Source organism: Pimephales promelas, chromosome 21, assembly GCF_988280905.1.
Source record: "Pimephales promelas chromosome 21, fPimPro1.hap1.1, whole genome shotgun sequence".
In the NCBI taxonomy this organism is placed as follows: domain Eukaryota; kingdom Metazoa; phylum Chordata; class Actinopteri; order Cypriniformes; family Leuciscidae; genus Pimephales; species Pimephales promelas.
In genome coordinates, this window is record NC_142789.1 from 13,082,545 (window position 1) to 13,107,968 (window position 25,424).

At 38.0% G+C, this 25,424-nt stretch overlaps 2 protein-coding genes across 8 annotated transcripts in view; both read left to right on the forward strand.

The window, feature by feature from the left end:
• Positions 1-1,331: 1,331 nt before the first annotated feature.
• tbr1a (T-box brain transcription factor 1a) lies at positions 1,332-7,766 on the forward strand. 3 transcript variants are annotated; one of them, XM_039657564.2, is made up of 7 exons: positions 1,332-2,516; positions 2,851-3,023; positions 3,291-3,412; positions 4,648-4,806; positions 4,914-4,975; positions 6,885-6,965; positions 7,086-7,766. In XM_039657564.2, exons 1-7 carry the CDS (start codon positions 1,969-1,971, stop codon positions 7,657-7,659), a joined length of 1,719 nt encoding a protein of 572 aa, XP_039513498.2. In that variant the 5' UTR covers positions 1,332-1,968; the 3' UTR covers positions 7,660-7,766. The 3 variants fall into 3 exon arrangements, with proteins under 3 accessions (XP_039513498.2, XP_039513495.2, XP_039513496.2); XM_039657561.2 differs by having other exon boundaries at positions 1,532-2,516; positions 6,885-7,766; XM_039657562.2 differs by having other exon boundaries at positions 1,533-2,516; positions 2,851-3,005; positions 6,885-7,766.
• Positions 7,767-9,825: 2,059 nt separating this feature from the next.
• The window catches only part of slc4a10a (solute carrier family 4 member 10a), a 66,150-nt gene continuing 50,551 nt past the window's right edge, over positions 9,826-25,424 (forward strand). Inside the window, exons 1-2 of one of the 5 annotated variants that reach the window (XM_039657556.2) lie at positions 9,826-10,114; positions 14,326-14,352. In XM_039657556.2, the coding sequence (XP_039513490.2) occupies positions 10,067-10,114; positions 14,326-14,352 (75 nt within the window). In that variant the 5' untranslated portion in view covers positions 9,826-10,066. Of the gene's footprint in view, positions 10,115-14,325; positions 14,353-23,787; positions 24,139-25,424 lie in introns of those variants that run through there. The other 4 variants (XM_039657560.2, XM_039657559.2, XM_039657557.2 and 1 more) reach the window with 4 other exon arrangements.

Consider the following 25,424-nt stretch of genomic DNA (forward strand, 5'->3'; position numbering starts at 1 on the left):
CTATTGCACACAGACACCCTTTAATGTGATGTTAGAGGATTGTTCTTTTGTAATGACTGGCTGGCTGTAAATTATTTTACTTGTAGGTTATTTTATTGCAATTGCTAAGATAAAAGACCAGTACAATAGAAAACAACAGTATAGCAACAGTGTAAGCACTGCCACACTAGCCTATATGAGAGAGATATAGAGTAATAATCTGTAATATTGTATGTTACTTTTTTCTATGGGCTAATTAGATCACTTGTTTAGCTACAATTTCCTACCATGTTATCGTTGTCTTGGCAACTCTTAAACTTCGAGAAATTTATCAGTTTTTTATGCTCGCTTGTATATTAAAATTGAAGTTGGCATGTAAATGAAATTGCTATGAAGAAAGCTTTTTTCCCCTATTGTGACATCTGAGTGAAACACTTCTCGAACAAGAAAAATGTATGGTGGGACTTGATTTTGCGCACTGTGATTTGATTGGACCGTTGTGGTTTTCCGTTGTGGTCGTGCTAGTAAACACGTCATCAGAGAAATGATGTTGATGCAAGAATTTACTTTGTTTTTTCACATTTATTTATTTAAATATACGAAGGTGCACGGATAAATCATTTATAATAATTACGACAATTTTATATATATATATATATATATATATATATATATATATATATATATATATATATATGTATGTATATATATATATATATATATATATATATATATTACTAGGCCTATTCTATAAAAAAAAAATATATATATATATATATATCAAGGTATAGGCTATACGGAAATCCTGCATGTCTTTTAGCCTACTGATAACGAGAACTAAATCGCAAGTCCGTGCCATTTATCTATTCTATGAAAGGAGCCCATACACGATGATAGTTATAAAAATAGCGGCCGCCATTATGCAATATTTTGGACTAAAAGACTGTAGCTAAATGATGTCCTAGCATCACCAAGCTAAATTAGACCATATGGCCATTAACAATAATAATAAAAATATTCCGAACTGTGCTTAAAATAAAACCAAGTCATTTGTTTAGTTTAACAAAGCTTTAATTTGACTGACTTAAAGGACCTAGTACTTCACTTTGTAAAAAAAAAAAAAAAAAAAAAAAAAACCTTTTGCTGATAATTTACTCGCCCCATGTCATCCAAGATGTCCATGTCTTTCTTTCTTCAGTCGAAAAGAAAATCCTGGAAAATTAAGGTTTTTGATGAAAACATTCCAGGATTTTCTCCATATAATGGACTTCAATGGGAACCAAACGGTTCAAGGTCCAAATGAGAGTTAGTGCAGCTTCAAAGGGCTTTAAACGACACCAGACGATGAATAAGGGTCTTATCTAGAGAAAAGATTGGTCATTTAAAAATAAATAAAAAAGTTTAAGTTTTATAAGCACAAATGCTTGCCTTCCTCTGTTCTGTGATGAGCGTTCGTGACTCTCCTGTTCAAACTCGTTCATCAAAATGAACAAATTTTTCTTCGAGTCATGACTCGGGTCCTAGATAAGACCCTTATTCATTGTCAGGTGTCGTTTAAAGCCCTTTGAAGCTGCACTGAAACTCTCATTTGGACCTTGAACCGTTTGGCTCAAATGAATGGAGAAAATCCTGGAATGTTTTCATCAAAAAAAAAGTTGTTTCTTCTTTTATTTGTAGAACTGGTTGTCACTATACAGATTTCTCAGGACATGCTGATCTGTCAGGTAGCTGGAACAGTTTATGCTCTGTAAACTACTTCAAGAAACCGCTTAAGTATCCTTTGCTTAATGTCACTCTAAATGCAAATACCAGCCCATTCTGCTGCTATCAAATGCGGAGCGACGTCATTTTCCTATATTAAGCTCGGTGTGAACACGATCTAACAGACTGGCACGTGCAGCAGAGGGCATGAACACCCAGTCAAAGCAGCATGTCTGAGGTCTGAAGTTCTCAGCCCAGGTTGAACTCCGAGAACTTTCTCATTGAGTTATGCACCTGAAACAACTCCCTTCACCGTCCGCACTGGCCAACAAACCAGTGAGGGTGGACAATGATTTTACGCACATCACCGCCGCGGGGGACGCGCGCATCTCCTCCTCCGATGACACCCTGGAGAACGAGCCACCTTTCAAAAGACTCTCCACAGGGATGAGAAACACGCAAAACGCTCTGGACTGCGTCTCCGCGGCACGGGATGACAGTGACGGCGCGGACAAGTGTAATTTACTTGAATCAAGTCAAGCGCGGACAGATTTCGCATCGTCTTCGGCAATGTTCTCGTATTCGGGTCAGCATGTAGTGCCCGCGCTCCCGGCACTCTCCAGTCACTACATGACAACTCACCCGGTCATCAGCAACGGGCCGTACAACGGGCTGAGCTACGCGTACTCACAACCGTACGGACAAACTTACTCAAACGCCGCAGTCTATCCTTTCCACCCGGTGCCCGGTAAAGCGCAGGTTTACCTGTGTAACCGGGCGCTGTGGTTCAAATTCCACAGACACCAAACAGAAATGATCATTACTAAACAGGGACGGTAAGCCTGCTTTTTTAATTTATCTAGGCTATTAAATCGATTTATAATAGGATTTTGTTGAAAGCTTAAAGATCAAAAGAATGCGATATTTTTGAACTATTATTTTTTGTTTTAGTTACTTTAATTTAGGCTACTATAAATTGATTTAACATTTGTCAGTCGAATTTTCATATTTATTGCTGGCGGATTTCAGGCCTATTTCTGCTATTTCAGTGCGTAAAAATATAAATAGGCTATGTAGGCTATATTTTATTTAGTTACGTTTTGAAATATTTAGCTAAATATCTATTTTCTTTTTGAGAAGTAATTTGTTGTTTCGTTTTTTTCCCTACAGCCGGATGTTTCCGTTTCTTAGTTTTAGTGTTTCTGGCCTTGACCCGATGTGTCACTATAATATTGTTGTGGATGTGATTCTGGCGGATCCGAACCACTGGAGGTTCCAGGGCGGAAAATGGGTTCCCTGTGGCAAAGCGGACACGAATGTCACCGGTAAACCCCCTGTTACGGGTAAACTCTAATTATCAACCGACTGGAGAGAAAATGAACAACAGATAAAAAGAGTCACAGTGGTTTTAAGTGGGCTATCAAAATTGTGACGATGTTCCTTCCTTTTTTTAAAGCGTAATCCTCATGAACAAATTATTAGGCTAGCCTACTATTCTGAAAAGTGTCAGATATTAATAAATACATATTAAGTACACATAGTATCTTCGTTACTTCCGTTTGATATTATCCCTAACAGATTGATTAAATGTTTTTATTTATTATTTAAAGGAAACCAAGTATACACGCACCCGGACTCTCCAAACACCGGCGCGCACTGGATGCGTCAGGAGATCTCTTTCGGAAAACTGAAGCTGACAAACAACAAGGGAGCTTCCAGCAACTCCACTCAGGTTTCTTGTGTGATTTTCACTTCATGAAATGAACCAGTATTTTAGTCTAAATATATAGGGTGAATCAAATAATCAACAATAACTGCCAATCAGAATATGTTTTCATTTGTAAACACACATGCAGCTATCGCATCTGCGGCCAGCGACAATGATTTTATTTAGCACATGACCAAAAAAAAAAAAAAAAAAGGATCTTCTCAACTTTTTTTTTGTTGTTGCCCTCAATCGGGTCATGGGGTCTATACGACCCCAATCGACTTTTACTTAATAAAAAAAGGTTCCCTTCATCTCAGTGGAATAAGATTTTATGTCTTTTTCATACGGCCTATCTATCTACACACAACAAAAAACTGGGTGATTCGGTTGTTCTGAAGGAAGGTATATATATATATATATATATATATATATATATATATATATATATATATATATATATATATATATATATATATATATATATAAATGTTTACACTTCTGGTCATTGGGGTCAATATGACCCCACATTGAAATGAATGGGAAATGTGAAAAAAAAAAAAAAAAAAAAAAAAATCTGGAATAAATCTGAATTTTTTTTTCCCAGAAATGAAGGCCTAGTACTAGCATAAATGCAATGTAGGCCTATCATAAAAAAATAATATTTCATTTAGCTAATGGTGTATTTGAGGAATTGTGTGGTATATGGATACAAAAGTACTTTATATCTCAAAAAACACAACATTAATGAATAGATGAGAAGTAAACAAAAAAAAGATGTATTATTTGTATGATTTTTTTTTTTTTGTACAATTAATCAATTGTTGGGGTCGTATAAACCCTAAAGCCCAGAAGGGTTTAGAAGGGGTAACAATGTTGTTTCAAAATGACATTGTGAGGGTCTCACTTTTATCTTAAAGGGATAGTTCACCCATTCCCCATTCACCCATAGAATTTCCATTTTTAAGTGAACTATTGAATATAAATAAAGTGACGCTTTTTAATTGGATAGTTCACTCAAAAATGTTGTCATCATACTCACCCTCATGTGTTCCCTTAATTATTATCATACAATCATGAAGCGTAAATGTCATTATCCATATTACAACCACCTTTCCATATTACACCTAGCACAAACATGAAGCTATACCTGTCATTTATGGTGTACAATTATATTATTTTTATGGGCAGCTTGTGAAGTTCCTTATGGTGTGTGGAATGGGATTTTCTTTTTAATTTATGTTTTTTCTTTGTCCTTCAAGATGATCGTTCTACAGTCGCTTCATAAGTATCAGCCGAGGGTCCATGTGGTTGAAATAAACAAGGATGGAGATGAAGATACAAGTGATCCTGATCGAGTACAGACGTTTACCTTTCCCGAGACGCAATTCAGAGCCGTCACAGCTTACCAGAACACAGATGTAAGAACTAGTCTTTCACGCCATTCATTTACATGACAAAAAAAAAAAAATGAAAGAAAGAAAGGAATATGAACTGATTTAATTCACATGTTTCTTTATTTCCTCAGATAACTCAACTAAAAATTGACTACAATCCATTTGCTAAAGGATTTCGGGACAATTATGATTCGTAAGTCCATTTACATGCAAATTAATGCATTGATAATTTATTCTCTTGCAGGTTTTCGTATCTGAATTTTCATTTCGACTTGACTGCGGAAATTAACACGTTTTTAAAAATTCATTTAAATAAATTGAATTATTGATGATATTATTATAGTTTATGATATCTATAATAATTAAATCCTAAAACATGTATTTTGGACTGTACATTACAGTCTCCATGTTACACTAAATAATTAAATAAGAAGCAATGCTACTAACAAAAATGGACATTATTATTCACCTTTTTCCTAACAATCCTGCTGCATTTTAGATTATGGGAAGTACTTCCTGTTTGGGGAAGTTCTACTCAAAAAGACGGAAAACAAATAATTTCAAATCATAAGGTTGCGCTACAATATACCTCATCCGCCAGTTTGATTGAATTATCTGTAAAATGTCCTTCATGATCTATTTTAATACTTGAGAATAACGCTTATTTTTTAACATTGTATAAAAAAAAATATTTTAATTTCTTTTGTCAAATCAACTTAAATAAATTATGTGGTTCAGATAACATTATATTTTGAGTTTTGGATGATTAAATCAATCTCCTTCATGGTATTAAAATTAAATTTTTCCATTTCAATGAACTTAAAATTTTAAGGCAACCAGCTCATTTTTTTATTTATTTATTTTTTATTTTTTTTTTTACATTTTTACAGTGTATGGTAAGAGCTCTTTTCAGTCGCTCCATTCTTTTCCTACTGATTATTTTCTTTTTCCACTGTAACAATATTTGGAAGGACAACATAAAAAAAATGCCATGATCAATATGTCACGACAAATATGTTTTTTTACATTACTTCAACTCATCAAAATAAGTTAAGCCATTTTAAACTTAATTTTTTAAGTTAAACGAGATTCAACTATTTTTTTAAGTCAGTTTAATGTAATTTAAGTTTAAATGACTTAAACCACCAAGTTGATTGTACTTAAATTTAAGGCAGCAAGGTTTTTTTTTTTTTTTTTTCCAGTGTTCTGGTCTTCGGGGTCTGCCTTCCCGATTTATGATAAATCCCAATAATAATTCACTGGAATGCGATAAGAATCTCTCACTTTTCTCCCCAACTCCTCACATCTCTTTCCAGGTTTGTTTTCACATGGATACTTTAACATGTACAGTAATTGTCTACTGATTTCACTTCTTAGCAGTGTTTTCTGGAAATTTTCTTAAGCAGGTATATACAATATTTATTGTCTGCCAAAATGACGGAAATCACTTTTGAAATATTACTCTATGTACCAGTTTACATTTACATTTATTCATTTAGCTGACGCTTTTATCCAAAGCGACTTACAATTGCTATATATGTCAGAGGTCGCACGCCATCTCAACCACGTCGAGCAACTGGGGTTAAGTGTTTTGCTCAGGGACACATTGGTGTCTCACAGTGGATTCGAACCTGGGTCTCTCACACCAAAGGCATGTGTCTTATCCACTGTGCCATCACCACCCCAGTTATTGAACATTTATGATTACGTAATAATACAGACACACTACAGTGATATTTAACATGTCTGCAAGAACGCTGCGGAAGTAATCGATATTTTGGGGTTATTCATGGTCTCATTAAAATTTCCTTTTAATGTTCGATGGAAATGCTTTCGAAAATGCTTATTATTGCGTTAAGAGCCATCCTTTTGCTGATTGGTACCAAAAGTAGTTGCTCTCATCATTTGCGCAAAATGTCATGGGGCGTAGGAACTGTAAAAAATTGATATAATCAATAAGTTATGACAACATATGTTTTTACATTGTTAAAAACATAGTCATATACAAGATTCAACTCATTTTTTTAAGTCACTTCAACATAATTTAAGTTGAAATGACATAAACATCCAAGCTAATAAACATCCTCCTGTTTTTTCTCCAGAAATTACAGTGGCTGCGACACTGACCGACTGACCCCAACACCGGGCGACTCTCCACACTCTCAGCTGCTGCTTGGCTCACGGTACGCAATGACAAGCGCCTTATTCCAGGAGCAGTTAGTCAACAGTTACACAAAATCCTGTTTTACAACTCTTAGCCCTGATCCTGGCACTACTGACCGACCACTCATGCTTACTAACAGCCTATCGGACCAAACCCAAGAGGGCAGCAACTCCGGACAGCGCTGGTTTGTGTCGTCCTCAGCTGCTCCATCATACGAAACTGATATAAACACAGCAGCTCTGCTCTCTTACGCCACAGCGGGGGTCAAAGGTCTGCCTTTTACTAGTACTGGTGGCACTGGTAACAGTTTGGATTACTACACCAGTGCTGCTGGATGGGATTCAAGGGGTTCGCTAGAGAACAGCAGTAAAACCGCCTCAAATCTTCCTGGTTGGGTCATGGATACGACTCTTGGAAGATCGACACAAGCGAATTACATGCTCGAGGATGGGAATATGTTGGAAATAGACAGATCTGCTCTGGAGGTTTCCGAGGAGCTTGAAGGAAAAGATGCCTCGGATTCGACATGGACCGAGACTCAGTCTTCCATTAAATCAGTCGATTCCAGTGATTTAAGGATTTTGGAAGAATCACAACAGAGAAATTCCTCTATCTCTCTCGTTTCAGATGTTCAGACTGCAAAAGACATTCAGCTCTCACAGAACAGGGAAAGAAATGAATCTGACTTTTTTCATTTTGGCACTCAAAAGTAAACCTGCCATGGGCTGAGTGTGCAATTAAAATGTTGTTAGTATAGAAATAACATTATGTATGCAATATTTATTTATTTTAATGTTAATGAAACCATTGCTGCACCATGTCTGAGCTGAGTATTCAGTGTTTTTTTTGTTTTCAGTGGTGTTAATATGAAAAAAGAGAGGGTTAATAGACTGTCATATGAGTGTTTGTGTACAGTCCCAATATAATGAATCTAGATGAACTGTTATTAGCTTAAAATCACAGCAGTGTTTGATATGGAAATTTAATGATCGTGATCTATCAAAACAGATTGATTAGATGCGTAGGATTGTAAAATATGTTAATGTAAAGAAGTCGTGACATTCTGCAGGTGTCAGAATGTTTGATGTATAATGTTAATAAATTGTCAGATGTTTGAGTATATTAAATCCCCCCAAAATTCCTTGCTGCTTAAATTACAGTTTAGATTCGGTTTCTTATTTAGTGATGTACTATATGTCAACATTGCAAGTTGGTGTGAGTGCTTAATACTTCACAACACTGACACCTAGCGGCGAATGGAAGAACGAACTCTCGAATGCTGTCTACGAGGGCTGTGTAAGGCTGGATCAGCTGACCAGGTTTTGGGACACCGCTTATTTGTCCTTGACCCGGTTTAATTCTACCATAAGCAAAAGGCTTAAACACGGAAGCAGAATCTATCACTTAATGCCGTTACAAACTCTCTTAGTGTACATTACAGTGAAGGGATCAAGTGAAGAATGCAGCTCTTTCAGCAGCTGTTGAACCTGAAATAACCGGACCCACCTAAACAAAGCAACTCCGCTGGCCTAACCCATAGGCTATGTCATACTTAGAATATATGAACCGTACAAAAATAACATTTTACCCTATTTCCTCACATTCATGCTATTTCAGTCGACCATGTGCAGTTTAAATGCCACTAGTTCTTGCTTATCTCAAACACTGCACGTCAGTTTGAACATGTGGAATGGTAGGGCCTTTCATTTTTAGCGGTAGGCTAATGCACAAAAGAAGAGGTCCACTGAAAAGCCCACTGACTTAATAATAATTTCATCCTTCTTTTTTTTTCTAAACAAAAAGCTACCATATATCTATATGAGACTTATTATACTGAGTAGTATAAACTAGGTTATTTTATGGTGTTTCCCCCTCTTTTCCTTGATAACACATCAGGAAACGTCTATTTGATGTCTGCATTTACATCTGCAAGATGTATTTTTTAGTGTTTGCTCATCTGCATATGCCTCTAAGACGTTTCCTGCCAGACGTTAAATAAACATTTAGAAAATGTCTTTAAGATGTTTTTTTTATTTATAATGTATGTAAAACTGCCTTTTTTTTTTATATGTTTAGAAATGTGTGCACAGCAGATGAAGCGCTCTTTAGCAGGCATTGTGCTATCTGGGTTTTACTCATATAGGCATATATCCTTTTTTTTTCCACAAAAAAATAAAAATCTGGATTTCGAAAACCATGAAGGTGAGTAGCATAAATAGCGAAAGTATTTCCTTGCAACTTTTTTAAAATATATAAATGGCCACAAGGTGGCGTCAAAGTCTAATGTGAGAGATTGATTGAATGATTGTTGATGGGCTAGTTAAAAAAAAAAAAGATTATTGATAGTTGTTGAAGTCCCACGGTAAAGCACTTTTGATAAACTATGCCATGGATACACAGGCTTTATGTACAATTCTGTGTGCGGGTTTGTAAATAAAGCGCATTAATGTTTTCTACACTCTAAAAAATGATGGGTTGTTTTAACCTTTTGGGTCAAATATGGACAAACTCAAACATTGGGTTAAAAATGTAACCCAATGGCTGGCTGGGTTTGTCCGTTTTTGACCCAAAATTAGGTTAAAACAACCCAGCATTTTAGTCAGTTTAAGATATCAGTTTAACCAAAAACCGTATTGAAAATCTTATGCTGTCTCTACAAGGCTTGAATCTTAAAATAGGCAGGTATGTTATTAAAACATTTTTGACCGAATTGAAACACCCAGTTTACTTTTCGTCTTTATGGTTTGCAACTAAACGCGTTCTATAAATAGCCTAATATTCTCTCACTGTAGTAAATCGAAGCCTCAAGTAGGCTATCCTTTTTGTCCCCGGAGTGTTTAATCCATGATGTAGTAGTAGGCTACCCTTCGCGTCCCGGTGGTTTCTGTTAACTCACGTGCTGCCGGTCGCGGCTGCGTCACGCGAGCGCAAATGACACGCTGAAGGAGCGCACGCACGGACGCGCGCGAGTGAAGAAAGAACGAAAAAACCCAACGGTCACTAACTGTTACACCGCAACCGAAACCGCTTCAATATACATGACATTTTTTCTCCTCCTTCCTATCATTGGTTTGGAGAAAATTCACCACAGACGAACAAGACAAGGCTAAAATATCAGGGATGGATGTGAAAGATCAAGGAGCGCAGATGGAGCCGCTTCTTCCTGCGGTAAGAACCAGTTTCATCTTTCATGTGGTTGGGATTCATCCGAAAAACGATGAAGACATGATGCTGTTGCGTGTTGCGGAAAAGAGGTTTCGGTGGTTCGAGCTGCACTGGGTTAGAGAGCCCATTATGGCCATCATTCACCCACCACCATTGGAAGACATTGTGTTTTAAATATTCATGGCACCTTTAATGCAGACTAATTTGCTGGGAAAATGGCTCGTGTTACATAGACACGGCGTTTGTAGGGTGACTAGGTTCACACCGGCTTGCGTAGATAATGCATTTATTTACACACGTTTTTAGTGTTGTGTATTGGCGTAGCCATATGCGGCGTAGATGTGTGTGTAGACGTGTGTGTTCAGCATTTTCATGAGTTGCATAAATCAGATTTCCTCAGCATTAGCCTACTCTTGAATTTGATGAGGCCTTCACATGCTTGACACAAGATTCCACCTGTTCACCTCATTTACATTTATTGCCATGGAAATGTGTAGCCTACATATTTATGGTTGTAGAGACCATATGAAAAAAAAAAAAAAATGAAAAAAAGAGAGAGATAGGGCCTACTTCTAGCTTAGGCTCATTGGAAAAACGTGCCACCTGCATTTGTAGGCTATAAAACTCGAACCAACTGCGTAGATACAATTTACTGCAGTTTCCAGCTGAAATGAACACTAGAGGCAATAAAAACCAACATCTTTATTCGATTAATGAGTGTCAATTAATTAAGACTTGTTTAGTTTACCACTCATATGGTAAAAATGTTCCTAACACTTTTATCGTTGTGCATGAGTTGTACATTTTGCATTTTGACATTTGTGCCATATAACCACCTTCGTATGTAGCCTATTTTTTCGACATAGTAAACTTGCTTGGTAGCTCACCTGCTACAGCTTGAAATGCGGAGTGTTAAGGAAACATGGGTCGTGATTTGTCATAGACTTGTAGAAGCGGGCTAAAATGGCTTGCTTAAAGCTTGCCGTTAATTTGTTTTGGTCAAAACTGAATGTGCTTTTAGCGGCACTCACTAGACAACCACACTTTGAAATTGTCGCGAAACGTGCAAGAATCAATGTAATAGGCTATCATTATGCAGAAATTTTGCCACAGGCATGTTCCAACCCCATTGAGTCTGGGTTGGAGAGTTTACCAAAAAAATTCAATTATTCATTTATTGACATCATTCCAAACCTGCATGACTTTATTTCTTCTTTGGTAAATCATATGGTTTGGTTTATAGCCAAAACACCTGTATTAATCACAGCATATTGCTTTTCATGGCTTTTCCAGCCTGTGTTTCATAATCTGTTGGTTAAGTGACCCCAAAACAAGCAGCGCTCTCTAGCCTCTTACTGTAATTGCTTTTCATCTCTGCAAAAAAAGATTGGATCAACCCAAAGATGCAGCAGCCATCTTAACGTGGGTCATTGCCAGGGTCTTTGCTCCTTCTTCTGTGACAGTTTGGTGCTGGAGTTGAGAAGAGTTGGCCCACATCTTATTGATTCTGCCATCAATGCAATCCTAAAGACACACACTCATTTGGCTCCTCAGAATATATTCACAGCTAAACACACTCAGCTTGTGGTTTGCATTCCTGTCTAATTCCTTACGTGCACGCTTCAAAGGATTCCAAACCTTGCTAAGAGCAGTGTACACACAAAATCCTTAAGTACAGTTTGTGCATATGCAGCACTATGGCTTTATTATCAGACACTCCGGCTAGCCTATGAACACTCATTTGAACTTTAGCCAGTTAATAAACGCTTCAGAAAACCAGACTTTCAGTATAGCACAATGCAAGACAAAAAGCAGCTGCCTTCAGGAATAGACCGAGAGGATATTTATAGTGTTGAAGAATGTGTAGGAAGTTTCCATTCCATTATTTTTTGTGGAAACTGATACATTTTGTTTTCTTTGTTGAATAGAAAGTTCAAAAGAACCGTATTTATTTGAAATGGAAATCTTTTGTAACATGTATTACTGTCACTTTTGATCAATTAAGCATTCTTAATTGTTAAGTTAAAGAATAACTTTGTGCGAATTTTATCGTGTAAAATTTATTGTGTAAAGTTTTATAAGCTGATCAAGAAGTATGTAGAAAGGCTTAAGAATCCTGCTCAAATGTAAATATAAAACAGTAAAAATATGTTTTTTGTGATCTTTTGGCTGAGCTGAGGGACAGATTGAACACAACATCATTGGCAGAGATCCAGCAGTGGGTTGAATTGTTTCTGGTGCGCCCATTGAATCCACTGGGCTGGTACATTTATCTGTAGCTCTCAATGTGAGCTGAACTGATGCCAGTGATCTGTGTCCCAGAGGGCCTTTTCAGACCATCAGAAGTCATTGCCTGCTTAGCTGCAGCTGGTGTCCTGAATGCTGCTGCTGCTGTGTGTGTGTGTGTGTGTGTGTGTGATTAAACAGGTCAAAGAAAAGTGGATAAATCTTTCTTCTTTAGCCTCAACACAGAAATTACATTATATGTATTTAACAAAATGGGATTTTGAAAATGTTTTTTTGAATGTGTGGGAGTTTTTAGTGAATGTCTTTTAGCATTGAGGTTGTTTATATTTTTGGAGTGTCTTACAATTAGTGTAAATAGCCCGTCTTGTTGGCAGAGGCTATTTACACCAACTCCACCCACAAATGTCTGGTTGGGCCAGACAAAAGTACAAAAAAAAAACAAAAAAAACACCTGTGACCTGTCAGCATCAGTGGCGTATGGAAGTAGGTGCATTCTGACGTGATCGACCCGAGTTCAAATCATCTTTTATCATTGCTTATCAGATTGGAAAAACATTTATTTTCAATAAATATGAAGAAAATATGTGAAAAGTGGAATTAAAGTGTTGTTTTAGGGCTTTATTGTCCCAATAAGGTGGCATTTATATAAACATTTACACTTAAAGGGTTAGTTTACCCAAAAATGAAAATTCTGTCAGTAGCTCCCTCATGTTGTTCCAACCCCGTAAGACCTTCGTTCATCTTCGGAACACGAATTAAGATATTTTTGATGAAATCTGAGAGCTGGATCATTCCTGCATACTAGTCCATAGGCTTCTTGAGGGATTGAATCTTGCTGGCCTCGAAAAGTTATTAAAGACATCGTTAAAATAGTCTGAGTTACGACAGTGCCTCAATCTTAACTTTATCAAGCGACGAGAACATTTTTTGCGCGCAAAAACAAACAAAAATAACGACTTTACTTCAACTATTCATTTACTTCTCTCTCTGCCTCGAGTCAGGTTACTAGTTTAATAACGTAAGCTTCTGTTATTGTACGTCACACGCATCACACACATGACCAGCGTCGGCCAATAGCGAGCCTACGTGTGACGTAGCTCTACGCTATCACACTACGTTAACTGACTAGAGGCTCATAGAGAAGGAAGTGGATAGTTGAAATAAAGTCATTATTTTTGTTTGTTTTTGCGCACAAAAAGTATTCTCGTCGCTTGATAAAGTTAAGATTGAGCCACTGTAGTCACTTGGACTATTTTAACGATATATTTAATAACTTTTCGAGGACGGCAAGTTTCAATTCCTCAAGAAGCCTATGGACTAGTATGCAGGAGTGATCCAGCTCTCAGATTTCATCAAAAATATCTTAATTTGTGTTCCGAAGATGAATGAAGGTCTTACGGGGTTGGAACAACATGAGGGTGAGTAAATACTGACGGCATTTTAATTTTTGGGTGAACTAACCCTTTAAGTCAACGGCGTTCATAAACACCCTAAGAAGAGAATATGCGTGTTGATAGCACGCCAAAAATGCAAATACGAATTGCCGTGTCATACATACGCCATTTCATGAGATCAGTCCTCATCTCCATCTCTCGCCCATAGCAGACTAACGATTTGAGGGTTAAGCGTTCCCCAACCCTAGCCGTCAAACCTACGTCATCAGAAAAAGACACCATTCCTGACTGGAACTAACTTTTCAGATTTTGATTAAAGATTACCATGGTAATTTTATATATATATATATATATATATATATATAGATGAATTGCTCACCACAAGACTAGTAATATGTGCTAACAAAGTAAATAGGTTCAATTTTGATTTCACAGGGACTTTAACATTGAAAACATTGAATGTAGGTTGTAAAAGTCTGAGATCTTTCTGACTGTAATGATGTGTATTGTGTAAATCTCAGTGATGGTGTGTATGAATTTTTATTTTTTTTTTGCCTTTCTGCTCCTCTGCAGGTTCAAAGTCCTGCTAGTGATAACGGGGTGAGTCCCAGTTTTTTATTTCCTATACTTTTTACAGCATGCACACAATGCAGTGGACTTTGCAATTAATTACATGGTTTGTTTGCGAGAGTGAGCGAGTGTCTGCTCTTCATACATTCAAATGATGCGATTCGTTGTGACTGATTGTCAATCAATTTTTAATGTCTTAATGTGAGAGTGACACCGCTTGACTAGATTTTTGTAGACATGCAGTAAAGCTTGTCACTTACTGTTAATTCAAATGTCCATCCACAAGCTTTTTGGTCAGTGGTACAGTTGAAGAGATAGATGTTGATATGTTTTAGGCACCAATCTTTGTTTAGTCTAGTAGCTGTGAGTCTAAAGAGAGAGGGGACAGCTTGTAGTTTTGGTCATACAGTGAACTGGAGAAGAGCCAGTGTGAGCAGACGGCGTGACCGGGGGAAACATGCAGCTCTGGAGGACATAGAGCGCATCTAAAACCTGTGGGGAACCTCAGCATGCTACATGTCTCTATAACCAGAGATTTAAAGGACTGCATGCACGATTCATCACTCTAATAACCAAACACACTCTGCTTAAAAGCCCACAGAGCTCGTGGGAATGTCGTCATCCAAGTGTTGGTTAGTCAAATGCTGCGCCTGAGAGGTTTTGCTGGAAATGGTGATTCACAAGAAAGTGTAAACTATTACTAATGCTATTAATAATATATTATTTGTTTGTTATAGACATGACACATTTTATTTGTTTAGATATAGATTCATTAAAAAACAATCATGTGAAAATAATACATTTTTTTTTTTTATCTATATCTATATTGATATACCACCGGCCAGTTTATTACACTCTAAAAAATGCTGAGTTGTTTCAACTCAAATTTGGGTCAAATATAGACAAACCCAAATGTTGGGTTAAAAATGTGATAAAAAAAATGTACAGTTGAAAGTGAAAGTTGAAGTTGGGTTACAATTTTAAATTGTTAACCCAACATTTGGGTTTGTCCACATTTTTTAGAGTGCAGGTATATCCGTTCAACTGCTTGTTAACGCAAATATCTAAAATATCAACTCAATGTATTTAGGCATGTAGACATGATCAAGACGATCTGCTGAAGTTCAAATTGACCACCAGAATGGGAAGGAAAGGTGATTTAAATGGCTTTATAAAATGGATAATTCTGGTCCTTGATTCTGATTGGTTGAGCCGCGTTGTAAATTACTCAACAATCACACACCTGTGACCGCATTACATTAGTATTGCTGCGCAACTGCCTTATTGATGCCTTATAAAAGGACTTATTGATAGCAGAAGTCAGAGGAGAATGACCAATTTGGTGGTTCAAGCTGATAGAAAGACAACACTAACTCAAATAACCACTCAATAACCACTCGCTTGCAGCACAGTGGCCCCCAACTGAAAATGTTAGGGGCACAACCAGAAAATTTGCGTTCTGATTTAACGTTACAACCTCTTGTTTTCTAAAAGCAACTGGCAGTGGCATTGCTTTTTGATTTATTAACATGTCACCGCATACTCTATGCTTGAGGCTAAGATTGTGTTTAACTAGTGTATTATGTTTTAACTGTGAAGTGACTGCACTGTCGGCAAACTTCGTGCTCCCCGCAGTTATGGGGTAGCGACTGCAACATTCGCAGTTCATGGAATTCGTCTCCTTACAGTACTACCTCAACCAGCTGAATTCTCGCAGCCAGTCTTCATGAAAATGATGGCTTTGGCCTTTTTCGTCACAAAAACCTCTCGCTCTAAATCATCTTCCGACTGTGACACTGTACTAGCTGCAAAAATAGCTCAAATAGCTCACAGTTCAGTTTGTATCACGGTTTTAGGTTCACGGTTTGGGTATGATTCGGTATGTGCTATGTTCAAGGAAAAATGACTACTGTCAAATAAAATAAAGAATATTTAAACAAATAATCTAACCACAAGCAAAAGCACAAATAAATACAATAGAGCAAAGATACTAATAAAATAAAAGATGCTTTTCAGGTAAGTCTAACATAAGTTTTAAGATACAGAAATTGAATAAACTTATAATAACATAGTAACATATAAATTAAAGATTAATCCTTATTAAAGTTACAAAAGCTATTCAATTCAGAGCTGATTCAGTTGGCCTACACGATACTGTCTTTCTTGACCATGTTTGACCATTATGTCTGCTAGGATACTCATCAAGACGGACATGTTGACTTTTTGTGTGAATTTGTCTATTCAAGTCCTTAGAAAGAGAACTCAATATTTTGCGTGCTGTCTGATATGAGTAGCCTACATATACACACACGCGTGCGCGCACAGACACACGCACACAAATCTTCTAGACGTGAGTTGTCTTTCGCGTCTTGATCTTGAATGTTTACATTGGCAGAACTTTAATGAGTTCAGTTTAAACACCAATGGTAACGTCTGCAGTTCAGGTCTCGTCTGCGCTCGTGTGCTATCAACTCCCTCGTGATGACGGCGTAAATGACAGGTCATGTTCGAGATTTGGCACTCACATTGAACAGTGTTTACAAAGAGTAATCGTTTTGTTCACGTTTTTTTTAATTTTTTTTTATTATCGCTGTTGTAGTGTATTATTTCGGAAGCCAACCAACGAATTTAACTGGCACACCAGCTGCAGGTTGGAAGAACGAGTCAATAGTTCGCTTGTTTGGTTATCTCTTCTCCTTCCCACAGACGTTTAAATGCACGCTCGATTATCTCTAGGGCCCTCCCCCTCCACACATTAGCCTCTTACATTGGCCATTCTCTATTCTTCTCACACTCATTGGCCTGCCACACATTCTGGATTCATTGATAAGCCCCTTCCACGTTTAACTTGTAAAAAAAAAAACTGGACTGGATGTAAAATTCAGTTGCACACTCTCAAAAAATGCGACCATTTGGTCACAGTCTGGAGCCCTGCATTACTACTGAGGAATGCAGAAGAGCATCTCTGAACACACATGTCGAACCTTAAAGGGATACTCCACCCAAAAATTTCAATTCTGTCGTCATTTGTTGCAAACCTGTATGAGTTTCTTTCTTCTGCTGAACACAAAGCAAAATGTTTTTGTATAATATTCCAATATTGATTGGAACTTTGGCACCTCTGACTTCCATAGTATTTTTTTTTTTTCCTATATGGAAGTCAATGGTGCTAAACAACTGTTTGGTTCCAATCCTTCTTCAAAATATCTTCATTCGTGTTCAGCAGAAGAAAGAAACTCACTCAGGTTTGCAAAAACTTGACTTTTCATTTTTGGGTGGAGTTTCCCTTTAAGGCAGATAGGCTACAGTTGCAGAAGACCACATCAGGTGCCACTCTTGTGAGCTAAGAATAGGAAACTAAGGCTACACTTCACATGGGCTTACCAAAATTAGACAATAAAAGACTATAAACATTGTCGGGTCTGATGAGTCTCGCTTACTGCTGCAACATTCAGATGGTAGGGTCAGGATTTTCAACAACATGCAAACATGGACCCATCCTGCCTGTATCAATGGATCAGGCTCCTGGTGGTGTAATATTTTCTTGGCACACTTTGGACCCCTTAGTAGCAATTGAGCACTGTTTAAAGGGGTGGTAAAGTATGATTTCACTTTTCTAACTTCAGTTAGTGTGAAATGTTGCTGTGTAAGCATAAACGACATTATCAAAGTTATAACGCTCAAAGTTCAAAGCAAAGGAAGATATTTGCTTCTAAAGAAATCGTTTCCGACTACAAGAAATGGCTGGTAGGGACTACACAAGCTTCCTCCAGGGTTAGTGACATCACCAACCCTAAAATGTACATAAACCCCCGGGAACACGCAGCCCATGTTGAAAAGAGGAAGAGCTGTTGTATAAGATTATGTTTGTGAGTCAACTCAAACTTTAGCATCCATCTTTTCACATACAATAAAAAGTGTGCATCTCACAACAGTTCCTATATGAGCGATTTATAGATTATCATGACAGAATGTGCTAATTGAATATAGTTAACTCCACATCAGCGACATAAATTCATCAACTAACCATTCAGAGACGTCCTGTTGCATTCTACATGTCACTTTTTCTTGAGTATTTCCATCTTTGACTGACTTTGTTTTAACATTTAAAGCAAAACAGTTTGTGTAATTTTCGTGTGTCTGCGTGATGTAATTACTGCTGCTAACACACAGGGCTCTTGAAACCCCGCCCTCTGCAGAAGCTCATTTACATTTAAAGGGCCAGACACAAAACGATGCGTTTTTTTGCAAATCCTAAAAAAGTACTAACTTTAACATGCTATATAAAATATCTGTGGAGTATTTTGTGCTAAAACTTCTCACACACACACACACACACACTTGTTTTTCAATCGTTTTTTAAGGACTACAACAAACGGCTGGAAGGAACTACACTAGCTTCCTTTATGTACAATTTAAATAAACCCCACCCCAGGGAACACAGTCCATGTTGAGAAGAGGAAGAGCTGTTGTAGAAGAGCACATTTGTGAGTCAGCTCAAACTTTAGCATCCGTCTGTTCACATGCAATAGAAAGTCACTCTCTGTGCATCTCACAACAACAGTTCCATATCAGCTACATAAATTTATCAACTAACCATTCAGAGATGTACTGTTGCATTCTACATGTTGTCACTTCTTCTTAGTCTCTCCATCTTTGTCTGACTCCGGTTTAAATATAAAAGGCAGAACAGTTTCTGACATTTTAGCATGTGTCTGCGTGAGGTAATCGGAGCTGCTAACACACACACTCTTGAAACTCCGCCCACTGTGTCGGGAACTGCAGCTCATTTGCATTTAAAGGGCCTGACACAAAATGGTGCCTCAAAAAGTGACAAATTTTACATGCTATACAAAATGTTATGTGGGGTATTTTGAGCTAAAACTTCACATACACACTCTGGGGACATCAGAGAATTATTTTACATCTTGTGAAAACGGCATTATACCACCTCTTTATCATTGAAGACACACCGAACAATGAACTGAAGGAAGTCAGGGCCTAAATACACAGAGGAACAAAAAAGTTAATTACTTGGGCAACAGGTGAACGAAATAATCAATCAAGGGAACAAACTTGGCACACATGTAGGAAACTGGGTCACACAGACAAACAGGGACAGAAATGTTTATACGACAGTAGCTATATTTCCATCCACACGTTTTTATCCGAATTTAGTGATATCGAATGAAATATACCTTAAGTAAAATTCGATTAAATTTCATGAATATCGACTCAAATGAAATACGTTCGGTCTCATCGGATTTTTTATCTTGATCGATTTACGGCTTATGCGATAACCGCTGATGGAAACGTTATTTGCCGAATAAATAATGAATTGCGATTAAGTTTTAGGTTCTTTTATGGTTGCAACATGCCACAAAACGAAGAAGAGTTCATTTCCGGCCAGTATTTCCGCTCTGTTTGCACACTCATGGCGAGTATCAACAAAGACAGAAGCTTCAACTAAAGGGTTTTCGTGAGGTGTCTCTAACCCACGATCTACCAGAACTGTTTGGAGCGCTGTCCTGGGCCAGCCGTCGCCATCTTGGCAGTGCGTCACCTCTCGTCACTACCGGATAAATTAAAATGGGCAAAGAGGCGGGACACGGGTAGAGCTGAGGTACTATGCTATGCTACTGCCCTCACGCTGAATTGACAGCTGATTGAAAAAGTAAAGCCAATGGTTAAAGTTCATGTTTTTGCCCTTCGATATATTATAATAGTTAAGACGTAACTAAAAGTGAGACTATTTACTTTACTTTTTTATCAACTTTATTAATCTCACAAGGGGCAATTAGTTAAGAGCATGTATGCAACAGTACATTACACAGATCACACACATTTCTCACAACATACAAGCAGTCAACTATGTGCGTCGTGATGCATTATTATTCTGCTAGTTAAAAATGTATTAGTTACTTACAATATTGCTCTAAGCTTGTGCATGTGACAGTGATTCAAGGCAAGCACATGTCGGTCAGCATCTCACGTCAAGTTCGTAAAGAGCTTTAATTCAGTCCATTTTACAATCTGATTTTGGCCGCCTCTCAGTTTCTCAGATGGGTCAAATCAAAGATATTACCTCAGAAGTTCAAGTAAATGAACTAGAAATCCGCGCTCATTCAAGGGTGTGCATCTATTGCATGGACGGAGAGAACGCACTGAAATAATCAGACATCCATTAGTGCATGCGAGGGAAACAGCTGGAAACACAGTGCTGGTTGTTCTCTCCATACTCAACATGACAGAATCCGACGGCATGCACAGGTGAGGGTATAATACATGTATTAAGTTGTATGAAATAATCCTGGAAAAAGCACAAACACAGCTGAGGGTGACGCTAACAGACAAACGACTAGCAGTGAACCCGGCGGCAAGAATCCACCTTTACTCAAGTGCCCACGCCCTTAATTATGCAGAACTTTAAGGCTTAAATATAATTTAAACAGATGAGTTGTAAGAAAAATTCACCCCCCTCACAGTCGTCATGAAGGGCAAAATTAGCGATATAGACCAAAACAACTATTTGCCACCAGGCTGTAAACATGTTTTTTTTTCTGCTTTGAAGTTAGACATTTTAACTTGGGGGAGATACAGATTTGACTCTCTTTTGCAGCAAGCCTCATGCGGCCACTCGATGAATTGCAGTTTAATTCACTTCAGTGTTGGCTTCTAGAGAGAGACGGGGAGGTTGCCCCTTGGCGCTGTCATTCCCACACCACAGGCCGCCTCTGTTGTCATCGGGCATATGTGCATCTGCATCATCATAGCAATGTGTTGATAGCGTTGTTGTTTTCTTATTATAGCTTGTTATGACATGGCTCAGTTGAATTCTAATGTAGAAAGCGGTGCGGTCTGTTTTTTCTTGATAACAGACTGCGGTGCTGCTAAGTATAACACACCGTTGCCATGAAAAACAGAGTGTTGCCATGGACGCAGTTCAGAGATGGAAAAGACTATTTACTTTAGCAGAAGCAATATAATCATTTTTAAATCAATAAACTCCTTTTTAAGTCAATATTTTGTGTCATTATTGATTTATTGTAATAAGCGGGATAAAGTATAGCGAGGTGGTTGTTATAGCGAATACAACCCCTTCAGGCTAAAAACCGCCTCGCTATTATCCTTTACATATGTCACTATCATATGTCGGCTTGTAAGCACTATTAGTCTACAACTTGTGAAATATTGATCATTTGTTGGTAGATGGGTGAGATCCATTTTGTCCAGCAAAACTTTGTTCGCATATGTTTGCTTGAATGTTGTGCGAAAATTAATGAAAACAACTTAAAATGTCTCAAATCAATTCGAAATTTGATCGCAAAATAGCATGTGACGTCATTACGCATGGTGTTTATTCGCTTTAAAGCCGTTGGATGGAAACACACTTTTACCAACTTTATTCGCATGAGGTTTTTTACTGAACTTCAGATAATTCGATTGACAAGTGGATGGAAACTTGGCTAATGACATGCTTAAAACAGAGAAGTTTTTCCTTTGAGTATATGGTGCAACCTAGGAAAAATTTTGGTCGCATCCTTACTAATTTTGGTCGCATGTGCGCCAATTGTCAAAATGATTCCCATTCACACGGATCTGCGAAAACAACTAAAAAAACTTTGTCACGTTTTTGTTGTTTACACAGAGACTGTTTAAAAAAAAATCTTTAAAAAAATTGCCTTTTCAGGCACCCAAAATGCCATTTTCGTGTAAATGAACGGCCAAAACGCATAAAAAGTTTTATGTTTTTAGTTGAAAATGGTGTCACGTAAACAGCCCTTAATGCACAATGAAACATATTCAAAACATAACAGAATAAAATATAACCGTTAAAACTGGAAACAGACCAATCAGGTCTGACATTTTTTATAATGGGTATTTAAAGGAGTCATGTCATGATGAATTATTTTCCCATATTTTTTTTAGCTTATTGTACTATGAAAATATACAGTAACTTTCAGAGCTCAAATATTCCTTACCAGTTCAAAAAAGCTGAAAAGACATCTGACATTAGAAATAATAAATGCCCTATTCCTCCTACATCAGCAATGCCTAAAGGAGAAACTTGGCCTGGCTTTAAACAGAGGCTGATATTAAAGCATGAATCAGTTAAAGGAACAGCATCAAAAACAGCCTCTTTATCTAAGGCCCTGTTTAGACCTGGTATTAAGATGCATTTCGGATCACAAATAGAGAAGAGAGACATACTCGTTTACACCTGGTGTTTTAACCCTTCTCTTTCTCTTTTACTTTCAACCGCTTCTGTTCTGATCTTTTGATATAATAGACAAAATAAGCTTGTGTAATTTGTGCACAGAGAGGACTGAAAAACATAGAGAGCTTTCATTTCAGCTTTCATTTCCACTAGACCATGCAGAAGGTTGTGAGTATGTGTTAGAAATCATGGTGAGAGAACATTGGGCTTGGTATGTTTTTCGTTTTCAAGCCAAACTTTGGTCTTCAGCCGACAAAGTTTAATTCTCATCTGACTAGCGAGCTTCTCATAATGTTTACGTGTTAGTTCAGTAGGTGGAAAATAGTAGGTGCGGTCTTTTGTGGCTGTTATAACACATTCAACCACATGGCCCAGCAATATCCTGCATTTCACCGTCTAGGTTTACTACGTATACACCCCATACTATAGTCCATAATAGTAACCCACTTCTAGCCAAAATAAGCTTGAATTTGGTTACTTGTCGTTTTTGATCAAATAACTTGCAAGATGTATGATATTCCATCATGTACATGTACATTCCAACAGTGATTACAAGATGTTTGGTTTTATTTCTTTAATATGTTCTATGTGTAGCTTGTGCTATTTTTGGGCTATGGTTAGACGTCTATAAAAATTTTAACTTGTTTTAGCCTAGACATCAGTGCTGTGTTTGTACAGCCATTAGACGCCTTTTTGGGGAGTGCTGTTTACAATACGAAAGCAATCCTGCCAAATGCTTTTTCAACTACCTCTAGAAATGGTCAAAAGTAGATAATCTCAAAACATTTTGAGCCTGTTTACACCTGAATTTAGCGTCATCCTCGTGATCCGATCGACCAAAACGCAAAACGAATTGTGACTATTTTTGACTAAAAGAATATATATCTAACTGAATCTTTTCGATTTAAACCAAATTCCGTAATTTAATTTTATTTCAGTTCAATTCTCAGGGGCACACAACCCTTGTTGTAACATCTGAAAAATGGACAGGTTTTGCCTGTATTTAGATGTTTTCTTGTTTTGTAGACAAAACCTTAAATTTGATTCTGATAGGATAAATAACTCTAATTTTATAGACATTTAATTGGCTCCTAAAAATTAACCAGCAGTCTGTATGTCTCTAAAAAGGTTTAGGAGGAAACACTACATTTCCCATCATGCATTAGGCATAAGGATGTTGATGTTTTAGCTTGAAAACTGAGAGGAGGGAGCTCAAGAGCTGTGCACCCACCATTCAAAACACACTCACACGCAGAGAGTGAATCGCAGATCACACGCTCATACAGCCCGAGCTCAAATACCAGTCCATGCAGCCAGTGATGTCAGCATTCTAATCGCCACTCTGATTGGTGGAGGGACGTCTGTCAAACATAGGCTGCACATCTTGATCTCAACAGTTGGACCACACAGCCCGGCGAACAGGGTTACTGCCGTGTCAGAAGGGTTTGTGTGGCGAGAGGTGCGCAGAGGAACCTCAGCTGCTGTCTGGTGCATCCTCTCCACAAATTTCCTTACATTGGGATAAGGGACAGTCGTCGGGACTCGCTGCAGACAGCATGCAGCACAGATCCTCTGAAAATACTGGCTTTAACTGTCAGGTAGGATGGAGCCTGAGTGTCTCTCCTGTGTCCTTGAGAGTGTTTGCGTGTGTCTGCAGAGACGTGGTTGATTCAGCGTTGAGTTATTGTTATATAACGGTTAAAGATGTGTTTTTCCTGTTTGTGTCAGGTGCACCTTCATCATCTTCTTCTTTCTCTGTTTGTGTCTTCTAGAAGCTATTTTGGTACCTCTTCTCCTTCCACAGTTTCACATTGTGCTTTCTCTTCGCTTTCTCTTTTTTGGGAGGGAAAGGAATTATATCTGGTTGTCGCAGGGGTTTTGTTCTGATCCAGCTCCCTCAAACGGAAGGGATGAGCTTTAGAATGAGCAGATGTAAGCAAATGTGTGTGAGCATTTATTCTTAGGGCAGAAATAGCATAAATGGCCCGGAAGAGGAGGACGAAAAGGTCAGAGGAAGAAAACATTGTATCTGACAGGAGAAAATATTTAGGTCGATGATGGATGAAGCTGCAAATGTGTGTTTTAATTATGCTGATGAGGTACGGGCTGTTTGTGTGAGTGTCATACTAGTGCACGGCACTTTCGGCTTTCTAGAAGGATGCTGATGCTGATCCTTCCATTGCCATGGTAACCAGAGCCATCTGTAGGGATCAGTCCCGCAGCTCACGACCAATTGAATGGCTCAGATCCCACTCCCCAACCCCCCCCCCCTCCCCCCCAAGTCTCTTCAGCCGTCCCAGTAATCCCCTCTCTCAACGCTCACGGTTGTTACTGCATGATCACGCGGTTTTGAAGGCTCACATGCAGGGAAATCTCTTGGACAGACGAACAGAGTTGGTGAATAACGTGACCCATGGCAGGTGACACGTTGTTCTGTTTCAGCTGTTAAAAGGGTCTGGCGTCGTGATCTGGCACTGAGCTGAAAAGTGATCTTTTATGGAGATGACTGTATACAGCAAATGCAGTTTATCATTTAATAAAGTTCCACAGGCCGTGGAAGTGGGTCACAAAGTACCATGACCCAGAAAACTACAGAGCTGAAGAAGATTAACAGAAAGTGATAGCATTCCGGTGAGCGAAGGCCTGTTTACGGCAAATCTGGTGGGACTAAGATCAGATTTTTATTTTTGCAAGGTCCCTCTATGACTAGGCAACTTCGGTCCTGGTGGGCCACTGTCTTGCAGAGTTTAGCTTTAGCCCTGATAAAAACCTCACCTGCCTGTATCCGTATCTATTAATCCTGAAAAACCTGATTGCCTTGTCCAGATGTGTTTAATTAGAGTTGGAGCTAAACTCTGCAGGAAAGTGGTTCTCCAGGACTGAA

Excerpts from the sequence above, each read along its gene's own strand:
- tbr1a (XM_039657561.2), top strand. The coding sequence starts at position 1,969 with ATGCACCTGAAACAACTCCCTTCACCGTCCGCACTGGCCAACAAACCA. Across the intron at positions 3,413-4,647 it reads CTTCCAGCAACTCCACTCAG|ATGATCGTTCTACAGTCGCT; the intron begins GTTTCTTGTGTG and ends TTGTCCTTCAAG. Across the intron at positions 4,976-6,884 it reads TTTCGGGACAATTATGATTC|AAATTACAGTGGCTGCGACA; the intron begins GTAAGTCCATTT and ends TTTTTTCTCCAG.